Here is a 20,598-nt window from a genome sequence, read left to right as displayed (position 1 = left end):
CCCTCCCCAAACACTGACCCCCCAAACACTGACCCCCTCCCCAAACACTAACCACCTCCCCAAACACTGACCCGCCCAAACACTGAACCCCCCTCTCCAACCACTGACCCCGCTCCCCAAACACTGACCCCCCCAAACACTGACACACCTCTCCAAACACTGACACCCCCAAACACTGACCCCCCCAAACACTGACCCCCCAAACACTGACCCCCCCAAACACTACGCCCCAAACACTGACCCCCCAAACACTGACCCCCCCAAACACTGACACCCCAAACACTGACACCCCAAACAGTGGCCCCCTCCCCAAACACTGAACCCCCAAACACTGAACCAATCCCCAAACACTAACCCCCCCAAACACTGACACCCCAAACACTGGCCCCCTTCCCAAACACTGACCCCCCAAACACTGACCCCCCAAACACTGACCCCCCTCAAACACTGCCCCCCCATACACTGACTCCCACAAACACTGACCGCCCTCCCCAAACACTGACACCCTCCCCAAACACTGACCCCCCCTCCCCAAACTCTGACCCCCCAAACACTGACCCCCTCCCCAAACACTAACCACCTCCCCAAACACTGACCCGCCCAAACACTGACCCCCCTCTCCAACCACTGACCCCCCTCCCCAAACACGGACCCCCCAAACACTGACACACCTCTCCAAACACTGACCCCCCCAAACACTGACCCCCCCAAACACTTACCCCCCCAAACACTGACACCCCCAAACACTACCCCCAAACACTGACCCTCCCAAACACTGACCCCCAAACACTGACCCCCCCAAACACTGACCCCCCAAACACTGACCCCCCAAACACTACCCCCCCAAACACTGACCGCCCCAAACACTGACCCGCTCCCCAAACACTGATCCCCCCAAACACTGGCCCCCTCCCCAAACACTGACCCCCACATACACTGAACCCACAAACACTGACCTCCCCCAAACACCGACCCCCCTCGCCAAACGCTGACCCCACCAAACACTGACCCACTCCCCAAACACTGACCCCCCCAAACACTGACACCCCCAAACACTGACACCCCAAACACTGGCCCCCTTCCCAAACACTGACCCCACCAAACGCTGACCCACTCCCCAAACACTGACCCCCCCAAACACTGACCCCCCCAAACACTGACCCCCCAAACACTACCCCCCAAACACTGACCCCCCAAACACTGACCCCCCCAAACACTGACACCCCAAACACTGGCCCCCTCCCCAAACACTGACCCCCCAAACACTGACCCACTCCCCAAACACTGACCCCCCCCCAAACACTGACCCCTCCAAACACTGACCTCCCCCAAACACTGCCCCACCCAAACACTTACCCCCCCAAACTCTACCCCCTCCAAACACTGATCCCCCCAAACACTGACCCCCCTCCCCAAACACTGACCCCCCAAACACTGGCCCTCTCCCCAAACACTGACCCCCACGTACACTGAACCCCCAAACACTGACCTCCCCCAAACACTGACCCCCTCCCAAACACTGACCCCCCAAACACTGACCCACTCCCCAAACACTGACCCCCCCAAACACTGACACCCGAAACACTGACCCCCCCAAACACTGACACCCCAAACACTGGCCCCCTCCCCAAACACTGACCCCCCAAACACTGACCCACTCCCCAAACACTGACCCCCCCAAACACTGACCCCTCCAAACACTGACCCCCCCAAACACTGCCCCACCCAAACACTGACCCCCCCAAACTCTACCCCCCCAAACACTGATCCCCCCAAACACTGACCCCCCTCCCCAAACACTGACCCCCCCAAACACTGGCCCTCTCCCCAAGCACTGACCCCCACGTACACTGACCCCCCCAAACACTGACCTCCCCCAAACACTGACCCCCTCCCCAAACACTGACCCCCCCAAACACTGACCCCCCAAACACTGACCCCCCCAAACACTGACACCCCAAACACTGGCCCCCTCCCCAAACACTGACCCCCCAAACACTGACCCACTCCCCAAACACTGACCCCCCCAAACACTGACCCCCCCAAACACTGACCCCCTTCAAACACTGCCCCACCCAAACACTGACCCCCCCAAACTCTACCCCCCCCAAACACTGATCCCCCCAAACACTGACCCCCCTCCCCAAACACTGACCCCCCAAACACTGGCCCTCTCCCCAAACACTGTCCCCCACGTACACTGACCCCCACAAACACTGACCTCCCCCAAACACTGACTCCCTCCCCAAACACTGACCCCACAAACACTGACCCCACTCCCCAAACACGGACCCCCCCCAAACACTGGCCCCCTCCCCAAACACTGACCCCACGTACACTGACCCCCCAAATACTGACCGACCCCAAACACTGACTCCCTCCACAAACACTGAACCCCACAAACACGGACCCCCACAAACACTGACCCCCCTCCACAAACACTGACACATCCAAACACTGACCCCCCCATACACTGTTCCCCCAAACACAGACCCCCCAAACACTGCCCCCCCCAAACACTCACCCCCCAAACACTGACCCCCCTCCCCAAACACTGGCCCCAAACACCCCCCAAACACTGACACCCCAAACACTGGCCCCCTTCCCAAACACTGACCCCACCAAACGCTGACCCACTCCCCAAACACTGACCCCCCCAAACACTGACCCCCCCAAACACTGACCCCCCAAACACTACCCCCCCAAACACTGACCCCCCAAACACTGACCCCCCCAAACACTGACACCCCAAACACTGGCCCCCTCCCCAAACACTGACCCCCCAAACACTGACCCACTCCCCAAACACTGACCCCCCCCCCAAACACTGACCCCTCCAAACACTGACCTCCCCCAAACACTGCCCCACCCAAACACTGACCCCCCCAAACTCTACCCCCTCCAAACACTGATCCCCCCAAACACTGACCCCCCTCCCCAAACACTGACCCCCCAAACACTGGCCCTCTCCCCAAACACTGACCCCCACGTACAAACACTGGCCCTCTCCCCAAACACTGAACCCCCAAACACTGACCTCCCCCAAACACTGACCCCCTCCCAAACACTGACCCCCCAAACACTGACCCACTCCCCAAACACTGACCCCCCCAAACACTGACACCCCAAACACTGACCCCCCCAAACACTGACACCCCAAACACTGGCCCCCTCCCCAAACACTGACCCCACAAACACTGACCCACTCCCCAAACACTGACCCCCCCAAACACTGACCCCTCCAAACACTGACCCCCCCAAACACTGCCCCACCCAAACACTGACCCCCCCAAACTCTACCCCCCCAAACACTGATCCCCCCAAACACTGACCCCCCTCCCCAAACACTGACCCCCCAAACACTGGCCCTCTCCCCAAGCACTGACCCCCACGTACACTGACCCCCCCAAACACTGACCTCCCCCAAACACTGACCCCCTCCCCAAACACTGACCCCCCAAACACTGACCCACTCCCCAAACACTGACCCCCCCAAACACTGACCCCCCAAACACTGACCCCCCCAAACACTGACACCCCAAACACTGGCCCCCTCCCCAAACACTGACCCCCCAAACACTGACCCACTCCCCAAACACTGACCCCCCCAAACACTGACCCCCCCCAAACACTGACCCCCCCTCAAACACTGCCCCACCCAAACACTGACCCCCCCAAACTCTACCCCCCCCAAACACTGATCCCCCCAAACACTGACCCCCCTCCCCAAACACTGACCCCCCAAACACTGGCCCTCTCCCCAAACACTGTCCCCCACGTACACTGACCCCCACAAACACTGACCTCCCCCAAACACTGACTCCCTCCCCAAACACTGACCCCACAAACACTGACCCCACTCCCCAAACACGGACCCCCCCCAAACACTGACCCCCTCCCCAAACACTGACCCCACGTACACTGACCCCCCAAATACTGACCGACCCCAAACACTGACCCCCTCCACAAACACTGAACCCCACAAACACGGACCCCCACAAACACTGACCCCCCTCCACAAACACTGACACATCCAAACACTGACCCCCCCCAAACACTGACCCCCCAAACACTGACCCCCTCCCCAAACACTAACCACCTCCCCAAACACTGACCCGCCCAAACACTGAACCCCCCTCTCCAACCACTGACCCCGCTCCCCAAACACTGACCCCCCCAAACACTGACACACCTCTCCAAACACTGACACCCCCAAACACTGACCCCCCCAAACACTGACCCCCCAAACACTGACCCCCCCAAACACTACGCCCCAAACACTGACCCCCCAAACACTGACCCCCCCAAACACTGACACCCCAAACACTGACACCCCAAACAGTGGCCCCCTCCCCAAACACTGAACCCCCAAACACTGAACCAATCCCCAAACACTAACCCCCCCAAACACTGACACCCCAAACACTGGCCCCCTTCCCAAACACTGACCCCCCAAACACTGACCCCCCAAACACTGACCCCCCTCAAACACTGCCCCCCCATACACTGACTCCCACAAACACTGACCGCCCTCCCCAAACACTGACACCCTCCCCAAACACTGACCCCCCCTCCCCAAACTCTGACCCCCCAAACACTGACCCCCTCCCCAAACACTAACCACCTCCCCAAACACTGACCCGCCCAAACACTGACCCCCCTCTCCAACCACTGACCCCCCTCCCCAAACACGGACCCCCCAAACACTGACACACCTCTCCAAACACTGACCCCCCCAAACACTGACCCCCCCAAACACTTACCCCCCCAAACACTGACACCCCCAAACACTACCCCCAAACACTGACCCTCCCAAACACTGACCCCCAAACACTGACCCCCCCAAACACTGACCCCCCAAACACTGACCCCCCAAACACTACCCCCCCAAACACTGACCGCCCCAAACACTGACCCGCTCCCCAAACACTGATCCCCCCAAACACTGGCCCCCTCCCCAAACACTGACCCCCACATACACTGAACCCACAAACACTGACCTCCCCCAAACACCGACCCCCCTCGCCAAACGCTGACCCCACCAAACACTGACCCACTCCCCAAACACTGACCCCCCCAAACACTGACACCCCCAAACACTGACACCCCAAACACTGGCCCCCTTCCCAAACACTGACCCCACCAAACGCTGACCCACTCCCCAAACACTGACCCCCCCAAACACTGACCCCCCCAAACACTGACCCCCCAAACACTACCCCCCAAACACTGACCCCCCAAACACTGACCCCCCCAAACACTGACACCCCAAACACTGGCCCCCTCCCCAAACACTGACCCCCCAAACACTGACCCACTCCCCAAACACTGACCCCCCCCCAAACACTGACCCCTCCAAACACTGACCTCCCCCAAACACTGCCCCACCCAAACACTTACCCCCCCAAACTCTACCCCCTCCAAACACTGATCCCCCCAAACACTGACCCCCCTCCCCAAACACTGACCCCCCAAACACTGGCCCTCTCCCCAAACACTGACCCCCACGTACACTGAACCCCCAAACACTGACCTCCCCCAAACACTGACCCCCTCCCAAACACTGACCCCCCAAACACTGACCCACTCCCCAAACACTGACCCCCCCAAACACTGACACCCGAAACACTGACCCCCCCAAACACTGACACCCCAAACACTGGCCCCCTCCCCAAACACTGACCCCCCAAACACTGACCCACTCCCCAAACACTGACCCCCCCAAACACTGACCCCTCCAAACACTGACCCCCCCAAACACTGCCCCACCCAAACACTGACCCCCCCAAACTCTACCCCCCCAAACACTGATCCCCCCAAACACTGACCCCCCTCCCCAAACACTGACCCCCCCAAACACTGGCCCTCTCCCCAAGCACTGACCCCCACGTACACTGACCCCCCCAAACACTGACCTCCCCCAAACACTGACCCCCTCCCCAAACACTGACCCCCCCAAACACTGACCCCCCAAACACTGACCCCCCCAAACACTGACACCCCAAACACTGGCCCCCTCCCCAAACACTGACCCCCCAAACACTGACCCACTCCCCAAACACTGACCCCCCCAAACACTGACCCCCCCAAACACTGACCCCCTTCAAACACTGCCCCACCCAAACACTGACCCCCCCAAACTCTACCCCCCCCAAACACTGATCCCCCCAAACACTGACCCCCCTCCCCAAACACTGACCCCCCAAACACTGGCCCTCTCCCCAAACACTGTCCCCCACGTACACTGACCCCCACAAACACTGACCTCCCCCAAACACTGACTCCCTCCCCAAACACTGACCCCACAAACACTGACCCCACTCCCCAAACACGGACCCCCCCCAAACACTGGCCCCCTCCCCAAACACTGACCCCACGTACACTGACCCCCCAAATACTGACCGACCCCAAACACTGACTCCCTCCACAAACACTGAACCCCACAAACACGGACCCCCACAAACACTGACCCCCCTCCACAAACACTGACACATCCAAACACTGACCCCCCCATACACTGTTCCCCCAAACACAGACCCCCCAAACACTGCCCCCCCCAAACACTCACCCCCCAAACACTGACCCCCCTCCCCAAACACTGGCCCCAAACACCCCCCAAACACTGACACCCCAAACACTGGCCCCCTTCCCAAACACTGACCCCACCAAACGCTGACCCACTCCCCAAACACTGACCCCCCCAAACACTGACCCCCCCAAACACTGACCCCCCAAACACTACCCCCCCAAACACTGACCCCCCAAACACTGACCCCCCCAAACACTGACACCCCAAACACTGGCCCCCTCCCCAAACACTGACCCCCCAAACACTGACCCACTCCCCAAACACTGACCCCCCCCCCAAACACTGACCCCTCCAAACACTGACCTCCCCCAAACACTGCCCCACCCAAACACTGACCCCCCCAAACTCTACCCCCTCCAAACACTGATCCCCCCAAACACTGACCCCCCTCCCCAAACACTGACCCCCCAAACACTGGCCCTCTCCCCAAACACTGACCCCCACGTACAAACACTGGCCCTCTCCCCAAACACTGAACCCCCAAACACTGACCTCCCCCAAACACTGACCCCCTCCCAAACACTGACCCCCCAAACACTGACCCACTCCCCAAACACTGACCCCCCCAAACACTGACACCCCAAACACTGACCCCCCCAAACACTGACACCCCAAACACTGGCCCCCTCCCCAAACACTGACCCCACAAACACTGACCCACTCCCCAAACACTGACCCCCCCAAACACTGACCCCTCCAAACACTGACCCCCCCAAACACTGCCCCACCCAAACACTGACCCCCCCAAACTCTACCCCCCCAAACACTGATCCCCCCAAACACTGACCCCCCTCCCCAAACACTGACCCCCCAAACACTGGCCCTCTCCCCAAGCACTGACCCCCACGTACACTGACCCCCCCAAACACTGACCTCCCCCAAACACTGACCCCCTCCCCAAACACTGACCCCCCAAACACTGACCCACTCCCCAAACACTGACCCCCCCAAACACTGACCCCCCAAACACTGACCCCCCCAAACACTGACACCCCAAACACTGGCCCCCTCCCCAAACACTGACCCCCCAAACACTGACCCACTCCCCAAACACTGACCCCCCCAAACACTGACCCCCCCCAAACACTGACCCCCCCTCAAACACTGCCCCACCCAAACACTGACCCCCCCAAACTCTACCCCCCCCAAACACTGATCCCCCCAAACACTGACCCCCCTCCCCAAACACTGACCCCCCAAACACTGGCCCTCTCCCCAAACACTGTCCCCCACGTACACTGACCCCCACAAACACTGACCTCCCCCAAACACTGACTCCCTCCCCAAACACTGACCCCACAAACACTGACCCCACTCCCCAAACACGGACCCCCCCCAAACACTGACCCCCTCCCCAAACACTGACCCCACGTACACTGACCCCCCAAATACTGACCGACCCCAAACACTGACCCCCTCCACAAACACTGAACCCCACAAACACGGACCCCCACAAACACTGACCCCCCTCCACAAACACTGACACATCCAAACACTGACCCCCCCCAAACACTGACCCCCCAAACACTGACCCCCCCAAACTCTGACCCCCCCCAAACACTGACCCTCCCAAACACTGACCCCCTCCCCAAACACTGACCACCCCATACACTGACCCCCAAACACTGACCCCCCCATACACAGACCCCACCAAACACTGACCCCGCCATACACTGACCCCCCCCAAACACTGAACCCCCCATACACTGACGCCCGATACACTGAACCCCCCAAACACTGACCCCCCATACTCTGACCCCCCATACACTGACACCCTCCCCAAACACTGACCCCCCAACCACTGACGCCCCAAACATTGACCCCCAAACACTGAACCCCCCAAACACTGACACCCTCCCCAAACACTGACCCCCCCCAAACACTGGCCCCCTCCCCAAACACTGACCCCATGTACACTGACCCCCCAAACACTGACCGACCCCAAACGCTGACCCCCTCCAGAAACACTGACCCCCACAAACACTGACCCCCTCCACAAACACTGACACGTCCAAACACTGACCCCCCCCAAACACTGACACCCCAAACACTGATCCCCCCAAACACTGACCCCCCCAAACACTGACCCCCCAAACACTGACCCTCCCAAACACTGACCCCCTCCCCAAACTCTGACCAACCCCATACACTGACCCCCAAACACTGACCCCCCATACACAGACCCCACCAAACACTGACCCCGCCATACTCTGACCCCCCCAAACACTGACCCCCCCATACACTGACGCCCGATACACTGAACCCCCCAAACACTGACCCCCCCATACTCTGACCCCCCATACACTGACACCCTCTCCAAACACTGACCCCTCAACCACTGACGCCCCAAACATTGACCCCCAAACACTGAACCCCCTAAACACTGACCCGCATCCCCAAACACTGACACCCCCAAGCACTGACCCCCTATACAGTGAACAGGCCAAACACTAAACCCCCCATACACTGACCCCAACAAACACTGACCCCCCAAACACTGACCCCCCATACACTGACCCCCCATACACTGACCCCCCAAACATTGAACCCCCCAAACACTGGCCCCCTCCCCAAACACTGACCTCCCCAAACAGTGACTCACTCCCCAAACACTGACCCCCCAAACACTGACCCTCCTCCCCAAACAACGACCCCCCCAACACTGACCCCAACATACACTGACCCCCCCAAACACTGACCCCCCCAAACACTGACCCCCCTCCCCAAACACTGACCCACCAAACACTGACCCCCTCCCCAAACACCGTCCTCCTCCCCAAACACTGAACCCCCAAACACTGACTCCCCAAACACTGACCCCCCCAAACACTGACCCCCTCGAACACTGACACCCCCCCAAACACTGACTCACTCCCCAAACACTGACCCCCCAAATACTGACCCGCCCCTCTCCAAACACTCACCCTCCCAAACACTGACACCCCAAACACTGACCCCCCCCATACACTGACCCCCCCAAACACTGGCCGCCCCAAACACTGACCCCCCCCATAGACTGATCCCCCAAACACAGACCCCCCAAACACTGCCCCCCCCAAACACTCACCCCCCAAACACTGACCCCCTCCCCAAACACTGTCCCCCCCTCCCCAAACATTGACCCCCAAACACTGACTCCCCTCCCCAAACACTGACCCCCCCACACATTGACCCCCCATACACTGACCCCCCCAAACACTGACCACCCTCCCCAAACACTGACCCCCTCCCCAAACACTGACCCCCCTCCCCAAACACTGACCCCCCCAAACACTGATCCCCTCCCCAAACACTGTCCCCCCTCCCCAAACACTGACCCCCCAAACACTGACCTCCCCCCCAAACACTGACCCCTTGCCCAAACACTGATCCCCCAAACACTGATCCCCCTCTCCAAACACTGACCCCCTCCCCAAACACTGACCCCCCAAACACTGACCCCCCAAACACTGACCCCACCAAACACTGACCCCCCAAACACTGACCCCCAAACACTGACCCCCTCCCAAAACACTGACCGCCCCACACATTGACCCCCCCATACACTGACCCCCCCAAACACTGACCACCCTCCCCAAACACTGACCCCCTCCCCAAACACTGACCCCCTCCCCAAACACTGACCCCCCAAACACTGACCCCCTCCCCAAACACTAACCAGCTCCCCAAACACTGACCCGCCCAAACACTGACCCCCCTCTCCAACCACTGACCCCCCTCCCCAAACACTGACCCCCCCTCCCCAAACACTGACCCCCCAAACACTGAACCACTCCCCAAACACTGACCCCCCCAAACACTGACCCCCCAAACATTGACACCCCAAACACTGGCCCCCTTCCCAAACACTGACCCCCCCAAACACTGACCCACTCCCCAAACACTGACCCCCCAAACACTGACCCCCCCAAACACTGACCCCTCCAAACACTGACCCCCCAAACACTGACCCCACAAACAATGACCCCCCAAACACTGACCCCCCCAAACACTGACCCCCCAAACACTGACCCCCCCAAACACTGACACCCCAAACACTGACACCCCAAACAGTGGCCCCCTCCCCAAACACTGCACCCCCAAACACTGAACCACTCCCCAAAACACTGACCCCCCAAACATTGACACCCCAAACACTGGCCCCCTTCCCAAACACTGACCCCCCCAAACACTGACCCACTCCCCAAACACTGACCCCCCAAACACTGACCCCCCCAAACACTACCCCCCCAAACACTGACCCCCTCCCCAAACACTGACCCCCCAAACACTGGCCCCCTCCCCAAACACTGACCCCCACATACACTGATCCACAAACACTGACCTCCCCCAAACACTGACCCCCCTCCCCAAACGCTGACCCCCCAAACCCTGACCCCCTCCCCAAACACTGACCCCCCAAACACTTGACCGCCCCAAACACTGACTCCCCCAAACACTGACCCCCCAAACACTGACCCCCCCCAAACACTGACACCCCAAACACTGGCCCCCTCCCCAAACACTGACCCCCCCCAAACACTGACCCACTCCCCAAACACTGACGCCCCCAAACACTGACCCCCCCCAAACACTTGACCCCCCCAAACACTGACCCCCCCCCAAACACTGACCCCCCAAACACTGGCCCCCTCCCCAAACACTGACCCCCACATACACTGATCCACAAACACTGACCTCCCCCAAACACTGACCCCCCTCCCCAAACGCTGACCCCCCAAACCCTGACCCCCTCCCCAAACACTGACCCCCCAAACACTTGACCGCCCCAAACACTGACTCCCCCAAACACTGACCCCCCAAACACTGACCCCCCCCAAACACTGACACCCCAAACACTGGCCCCCTCCCCAAACACTGACCCCCCCCAAACACTGACCCACTCCCCAAACACTGACGCCCCCAAACACTGACCCCCCCCAAACACTTGACCCCCCCAAACACTGACCCCCCCCCAAACACTGACCCCCCAAACACTGACCCCCCCAAACACTGACCCCCCCCCAAACACTGACCCCCCAAACACTGACCCCCCCCAAACACTGACACCGCAAACACTGGCCCCCTCCCCAAACACTGACCCCCCCAAACACTAACCCACTCCCCAAACACTGACCCCCCCCAAACACTGACCCCTCCAAACACTGACCCCCCCCCAAACACTGACCCACCCAAACACTGACCCCCCCAAACACTGACCCCCCTCCCATACACTGACCCCCCAAACACTGGCCTCCTCCCCAAACACTGACCCCCACTTACACTGACCCCCCCAAACACTGACCTCCCCCAAACACTGACCCCCTCCCCAAACACTGACCCCCCAAACACTGACCCACTCCCCAAACACTGACCCCCCCAAACACTGACCCCCCAAACACTGACCCCCCCAAACACTGACCCCCCCAAACACTACCCCCCAAACACTGACTCCCCAAACACTGACCCCACTCCCCAAACACTGACCCCCCCAAACAGTGGCCCCCTCCCCAAACACTGACCCCACGTACACTGACACCCCAAACACTGACCGACCCCAAACATTGACCCCCTCCCCAAACACTGACCCCCCCAAACACTGACCCCCCAAACACTGACCCCCACAAACACTGACCTCCTCCACAAACACTGACACGTCCAAACACTGACCCCCCCAAACACTGACCCCCCAAACACTGACCTACCCAAACACTGACCCCCCAAACACTGACCCCCCCAAACACTGACCCTCCCAAACACTGACCCCCTCCCCAAACACTGACCACCCCCATACACTGACCCCCAAACACTGACCCCCCCATACACAGACCCCACCAAACACTGACCCCGCCATACACTGACCCCCCACAAACACTGACCCCCCATACACTGACACCCGCTACACTGAACCCCCCAAACACTGACCCCCCATACTCTGACCCCCATACACTGACACCCTCCCCAAACACTGACCCCCCAACCACTGACACCCCAAACATTGACCCCCAAACACTGAACCCCCCAAACACTGACCCGCATCCCCAAACACTGACACCCCCAAACACTGTCCCCCTATACACTGAACACGCCAAACACTAACCCCCCCATACACTGACCCCCACAAACACTGACCCCCCAAACACTGACCCCCCATACACTGACCCCCCATTCACTGAACCCCCCAAACACTGACCCCCCCCATACACAGACCGCCCCAAACACTGACCCCCCAAACACTGACCCCCAAACACTGAACCCCAAACATTGAACCCCCCAAACACTGACCCCCTCCCCAAACACTGACTCGACCAAACACTGACCCAGACCCCAAACACTGAACCCCACAAATACTGACAGCCCAAACACTGGCCCCCTCCCCAAACACTGACCTCCCCAAACACTGACCCACTCCCCAAAAACTGACCCCCCCAACACTGACCACCCCCCATACACTGAACCCCTCCCAAACACTGACCCCGCCATACACAGACACCCCCAAACACGGACACCCCAAACACTGACCCCCTAAACACTGGCCCCCTCCCCAAACACTGACCCCCCCAAACACTGACCCCCCCCAAACACTGACCCCCCCCCCAAACACTGACCCCCCATACACTGAACCCCCTCCCCAGCACGGTAGCATTGTGGATAGCACAATTGCTTCACAGCTCCAGGGTCCCAGGTTCGATTCCGGCTTGGGTCACTGTCTGTGCGGAGTCTGCACATCCTCCCCGTGTCTGCGTGGGTTTCCTCCGGGCGCTCCGGTTTCCTCCCACAGTCCAAAGATGTGCAGGTTAGGTGGATAGGCCATGATAAATTGGCCTTAGTGTCCAAAATTGCCCTTAGTGTTGGGTGGGGTTACTGGGTTATGGGGATAGGGTGGAGGTGTTGACCTTAGGTAGGGAGCTCTTTCCAAGAGCCGGTGCAGACTCGATGGACCGAATGGCCTCCTTCTGCACTGTAAATTCTATGATAATCTATGAAACCCCCCCAAACACTGACCCTCCCCAAACACTGACCCCCCACCCCAGACACTGACCCCTCCCCAAACGCTGACCCCTCCAAACACTGACCCACTCCCCAAACACTGATGCCCCCAAACACCTGACCCCCCCAAACACTGACCCCCCCAAAACACTGACCCCCAAACACTTACCCCTCCCAAACACTGACCCCCCCATACACTGGCCCCCCCAAACACAGACCCCCAAACACCGATCCCCCAAACACTGACCCCCCCAAACACTGACCCCCCAAACACTGACCCCCAAACAATGACCCCCTACCCAAACACTGACCCCCCAAACACTGACCCCCCCAAACACTGACCCCCCCAAACACTGACCCCCCTCAAACACTGACCCCCATACACTGACTCCCCCAAACACTGCCCCCCCTCCCCAAACTCTGACCCCCCAAACACTGACCCCCTCCCCAAACACTAACCACCTCCCCAAACACTGACCCGCCCAAACACTGACCCCCCTATCCAACCACTGACCCCCCTCCCCAAACACTGACCCCCCAAACACTGATGCCCCCCAAACACTGACCCCCCCAAACACTGACCCCCAAACACTGACCCCCTCCCCAGACACTGACCCCCCAAACACTAACCCCCACATACACTGACCCCCCCAAACACTGACCCCCCAAACACAAACCCCCCTCCCCAAACACTGACCCCCCAAACACTGACCCCCCTCCCCAAACACTGAGCCCCCCCAAACACTGACCCCCCAAACACTGACCCCCCAAACACTGACCCACTCCCCAAACACTGACCCCCCAAACACTGACCCCCTCTCTCCAAACACTCACCCTCCCAAACACTGACCCCCCCAAACACTGACCCCCCCTGTACACTGCCCCCCCAGACACTGGCCGCCCCAAACACTGACCCCCCATACACTGAACCCCAAACAGAGACCCCCAAACACTGCCTCCCAAACACTGACCCCCCTCCCCAAATACTGTCCCCACTCCCCAAACACTGACCCCCCAAACACTGACCCCGCCCAAACACTGACCCCCCAAACACTGACCCCCCAAAACACTGACCCCCAAACACTGACCCCCTCCCCAAACACTGACCCCCCCAAACACTGACCCCCCAAACACTGACCCCCCTCAAACACTGACCCCCCATACACTGACTCTCCCAAACACTGACCACCCTCCCCAAACACTGACGCCCTCCCCAACACTGGTCCCCCCTCCCACACACTGACCCCCTAAACACTGACCCCCTTCCCAAACACTAACCCCCTCTCCAAACACTGAACCGCCCAAACACTGACACCCTCCCCAAACACTGACCCCCTCCCCAAACACTGCCCCCCCAAACACTGACCCCCCAAACACTGACCACCCCAACGCTGACCCCACAAACACTGACCCCCAAACACTGACCCCCTCCCCAAACACTGACCCCCCAAACACTGACCCTCCCAAACACTGACCCCCTCCAAACACTGATCCCCTCTCCAAACACCTACCCTCTCCCCAAACACTGACCCCTGCAAACACTGACCCCCAAACACTGACCCCCGTACACTGACCACCCAAACACTGACCCCCCAAACATTGACTCCTCCAAACACTGACCCCCCCAAACATTGACCACCCCCAAACAATAGCCCCCCCAAACACTGACCCCCCAAACACTGACCCCCTCCCCAAACACTGACCCCCAAACACTGAACCCCCCCAAACACTGACCCCCTCCCCAAACATTGTCCCCCTCCCCAAACACTGACCCCCCCAACACTGACCCACTCCCTAAACACTGACCCCCCAAACACTGACCCCCCCTCCCCAAACACTGAGCCCCCCCAAACACTGACCCCCCAAACACTGACCCCCCAAACACTGACCCACTCCCCAAACACTGACCCCCCAAACACTGACCCCCTCTCTCCAAACACTCACCCTCCCAAACACTGACCCCCCCAAACACTGACCCCCCCTGTACACTGCCCCCCCAGACACTGGCCGCCCCAAACACTGACCCCCCATACACTGAACCCCAAACAGAGACCCCCAAACACTGCCTCCCAAACACTGACCCCCCTCCCCAAATACTGTCCCCACTCCCCAAACACTGACCCCCCAAACACTGACCCCGCCCAAACACTGACCCCCCAAACACTGACCCCCCAAAACACTGACCCCCAAACACTGACCCCCTCCCCAAACACTGACCCCCCCAAACACTGACCCCCCAAACACTGACCCCCCTCAAACACTGACCCCCCATACACTGACTCTCCCAAACACTGACCACCCTCCCCAAACACTGACGCCCTCCCCAACACTGGTCCCCCCTCCCACACACTGACCCCCTAAACACTGACCCCCTTCCCAAACACTAACCCCCTCTCCAAACACTGAACCGCCCAAACACTGACACCCTCCCCAAACACTGACCCCCTCCCCAAACACTGCCCCCCCAAACACTGACCCCCCAAACACTGACCACCCCAACGCTGACCCCACAAACACTGACCCCCAAACACTGACCCCCTCCCCAAACACTGACCCCCCAAACACTGACCCTCCCAAACACTGACCCCCTCCAAACACTGATCCCCTCTCCAAACACCTACCCTCTCCCCAAACACTGACCCCTGCAAACACTGACCCCCAAACACTGACCCCCGTACACTGACCACCCAAACACTGACCCCCCAAACATTGACTCCTCCAAACACTGACCCCCCCAAACATTGACCACCCCCAAACAATAGCCCCCCCAAACACTGACCCCCCAAACACTGACCCCCTCCCCAAACACTGACCCCCAAACAATGAACCCCCCCAAACACTGACCCCCTCCCCAAACATTGTCCCCCTCCCCAAACACTGACCCCCCCAACACTGACCCACTCCCTAAACACTGACCCCCCAAACACTGACCCCCCCTCTCCAAACACTCACCCTCCCAAACACTGACCCCCCAAAACACTGACCCCTCCCCATACACTGACCCCCCCAAACACTGGCCGCCCCAAACACTGACCCCCCATACACTGACCCCCCCAAACACAGACCCCCCCAAACACTGCCCCCCAAACACTCACCCCCCAAACACTGACCCCCTCCCCAAATACTGTCCCCCCTCCCCAAACACTGACCCCCCAAACTCTGACCCACCAAACACTGACCCCCCCCAAACACTGACCACTTGCCCAAACACTGATCCCCCCAAACACTGACCCCCCCTCTCCAAACACTGACCCCCTCACCAAACACTGACCCCCCAAACACTGAACCCCCAAACACTGACCCCCCCAAACACTGAACCCCCCAAACACTGACCCCCAAACACTGACCCCCAAACACTGACCCCCTCCCCAAACACTGACCCCCCAAACACAAACCCCCCTCCCCAAACACTGACCCCCCAAACACTGACCCCCCTCCCCAAACACTGAGCCCCCCCAAACACTGACCCCCCAAACACTGACCCCCCAAACACTGACCCACTCCCCAAACACTGACCCCCCAAACACTGACCCCCTCTCTCCAAACACTCACCCTCCCAAACACTGACCCCCCCAAACACTGACCCCCCCTGTACACTGCCCCCCCAGACACTGGCCGCCCCAAACACTGACCCCCCATACACTGAACCCCAAACAGAGACCCCCAAACACTGCCTCCCAAACACTGACCCCCCTCCCCAAATACTGTCCCCACTCCCCAAACACTGACCCCCCAAACACTGACCCCCCCTCCAAACATTGACCCCCTCCCCAAACACTGACCCCCCAAACACTGATCCCCCAAACACTGAACCTCCCAAACACTGAACCTCCCAAACACTGACCCCCAAACACTGACCCCCTCCCCAAACACTGGCCCCCCCAACACAGACCCCCCCAAACACTGACCCCCCCAAACACTGACCCCCCAAACACTGACCCCCCCAAACACTAACCCCCCAAACACTGACCCCCGAAACACTGACCCCCCTCCCCAAACACTGACCCCCCCAAACACTGACCCCGCCCAAACACTGACCCCCCAAACACTGACCCCCCAAAACACTGACCCCCAAACACTGACCCCCTCCCCAAACACTGACCCCCCCAAACACTGACCCCCCAAACACTGACCCCCCTCAAACACTGACCCCCCATACACTGACTCTCCCAAACACTGACCACCCTCCCCAAACACTGACGCCCTCCCCAACACTGGTCCCCCCTCCCACACACTGACCCCCTAAACACTGACCCCCTTCCCAAACACTAACCCCCTCTCCAAACACTGAACCGCCCAAACACTGACACCCTCCCCAAACACTGACCCCCTCCCCAAACACTGCCCCCCCAAACACTGACCCCCCAAACACTGACCACCCCAACGCTGACCCCACAAACACTGACCCCCAAACACTGACCCCCTCCCCAAACACTGACCCCCCAAACACTGACCCTCCCAAACACTGACCCCCTCCAAACACTGATCCCCTCTCCAAACACCTACCCTCTCCCCAAACACTGACCCCTGCAAACACTGACCCCCAAACACTGACCCCCGTACACTGACCACCCAAACACTGACCCCCCAAACATTGACCCCTCCAAACACTGACCCCCCCAAACATTGACCACCCCCAAACAATAGCCCCCCCAAACACTGACCCCCCAAACACTGACCCCCTCCCCAAACACTGACCCCCAAACACTGAACCCCCCCAAACACTGACCCCCTCCCCAAACATTGTCCCCCTCCCCAAACACTGACCCCCCCAACACTGACCCACTCCCTAAACACTGACCCCCCAAACACTGACCCCCCCTCTCCAAACACTCACCCTCCCAAACACTGACCCCCCAAAACACTGACCCCTCCCCATACACTGACCCCCCAAACACTGGCCGCCCCAAACACTGACCCCCCATACACTGACCCCCCCAAACACAGACCCCCCCAAACACTGCCCCCCAAACACTCACCCCCCAAACACTGACCCCCTCCCCAAATACTGTCCCCCTCCCCAAACACTGACCCCCCAAACTCTGACCCACCAAACACTGACCCCCCCCAAACACTGACCACTTGCCCAAACACTGATCCCCCCAAACACTGACCCCCCCTCTCCAAACACTGACCCCCTCACCAAACACTGACCCCCCAAACACTGAACCCCCAAACACTGACCCCCCCAAACACTGAACCCCCCAAACACTGACCCCCAAACACTGACCCCCAAACACTGACTCCCTCCCAAAACACTGACCCCCATACACTGGCCCCCCAAACACAGACCCCCCAAACACTGACCCCCCAAACACTGACCCCCCCAAACACTGACCCCCCCAAACACTGACCCCCCAAACACTGACCCCCGAAACACTGACCCCCCTCCCCAAACACTGACCCCCCAAACACTGACCCCCCCAAACACTGACCGCCCTCTCCCCAAACACTGACCCCCCCTGTCCAATCACTGACCCTCCTCTCTGTTAATCACTGACCCCTCTCTCCCCCAAAACTGACCCCCTCCCCAAACACTGATGCCCCCCCCCAAACATTGTCAATCACAGGGGGGTAAATCTCATTCAATCACGGGGAGTGGTGTAAATCCCTCCGCTAATTGACGGGGTCCGGCAATCCCCGGGATCTCTTCCTGGAATTTGTCCATTTGGGAATTTGCTGCCTGTCTCCAGCGCCTCTGTTCCTGGTTCTGGTGCCCGGCTCTGGGAGAATCCGATCCCAGAACCCCAACTTCACACCGGGCGAGAATCGGACTGGAATCTCGAAGCAAGTGTGAAAATTCGACTGGTCCCCAACTCCCCCCCCCCCCCCCCCCCCCCCCCCCCCCAGCAGGAAATTGTGGATCCCGTCGGCACGCTCAGAACCACCCCCACCCCCAGGCCACTCACCTTGAAGCAGTAGCTGGTCTCCTCTCCATCCCAGATGGTGCGGGGCAGCGGGAATTTCCTGCGGACTCGGTACTTCCCCACCGCCCCTAGGGGTCGGCCCCTCAGCTTCTCAGCCTCCGCGTAGTGAGCCTTGAGCCACAACTGCTGGAGTTTGGGATGGCTCTCCACCGAGAACTGGCAGCTCTCCAGGATCTTGTAGAGCTCGCGGAAGTTGCCGCGGTGGAAGGCCACGGCCGCCTTGGCTTTGAGGACGCTCTCGTTCTTGTGCAGCTGCTCGCAGGCGGGCAGCGACCACAGGAACCTGCCCAGCCTCTCGATGCTCCCTCCCTGCTGCAGGACCTCGCACACGCAGGCCACCTGCTCCTCGGTGAAGCCGAAGGAGCTCAGGATGGACATGGTGGTCGTGCAGGGTCCCCGCCACCCCCCGCCCCCCCCCCCCACCCACCCGCCCTCCCCCTCCGCCCACGGACGAAGAGCAGCGCGAGCGAGAATGGGACACAGCACCAGCTCCCCAGACAACCTGCAAAATCCCTCACCTTAACCCCGCCTCGGTACACAGCAACAGCCCTCACAGCAGCTTATTGGCTGCTGGGCAGACCCCTGGGGCGGGGGAGTGGGGGGGGGGGGGGATTGAGAGGATCAGGTTTTCTTAATAATTCACCGCAGAGGCTGTGTCAGAAACATGATAGCCCGTCTGTAAGGCCAAATGTTCCCCAGTCCACACACAGGCACGGCTGGCGAATAGCATCTCAGGCTGCAAACTGGGGACTACATATGGAATAGACAGCTGCTTGCATTTATTTAGCGCCCCTTAGAGCCAAACATCCCCGCCTGTGTGCTCAAACCCAACCCCCCCCCGACACGGAGTCACGTGGAGAGAGGTATTAGGACAGGCGTCTGCACGCTCGGTCAAAGGGGTGGACTTTAGGCAGGGTCTTGAAGGGGGTGAGAGAGAGAGGTGGAGAGAGGTTTGGGGAGGGGGTTATGAGACACGGGGGCTCAGGCCGCTGAAGGCGCGGCCGCCAATGGTGGAGTGATTATAACCGGGAGGAGTATGCAAGAGGCCAGGCAGGAGTGGGGGGGGGGGGCGCGGTGGTCTCGGAGGGTTGTGGGGGCTGGAGGAGATCACGG

The 20,598-nt window shown here is 59.9% G+C and overlaps 1 protein-coding gene across 1 annotated transcript in view; it reads right to left on the bottom strand.

The window, feature by feature from the left end:
* Nucleotides 1-19,880, bottom strand: part of LOC140402278 (homeobox protein SIX1-like) — a 31,070-nt gene extending 11,190 nt beyond the window's left edge. Inside the window, exon 1 of the mRNA XM_072489925.1 lies at nucleotides 19,468-19,880. Coding sequence (XP_072346026.1) covers nucleotides 19,468-19,863 — 396 coding nt within the window. The 5' untranslated portion in view covers nucleotides 19,864-19,880. The remainder of the gene's footprint in view (nucleotides 1-19,467) is intronic.
* Nucleotides 19,881-20,598: the final 718 nt, after the last annotated feature.

Source organism: Scyliorhinus torazame, chromosome 25 (genome assembly GCF_047496885.1).
Source record: "Scyliorhinus torazame isolate Kashiwa2021f chromosome 25, sScyTor2.1, whole genome shotgun sequence".
Lineage (NCBI taxonomy): Eukaryota > Metazoa > Chordata > Chondrichthyes > Carcharhiniformes > Scyliorhinidae > Scyliorhinus > Scyliorhinus torazame.
This window is presented reverse-complemented; position numbering and strand designations above follow the sequence as displayed.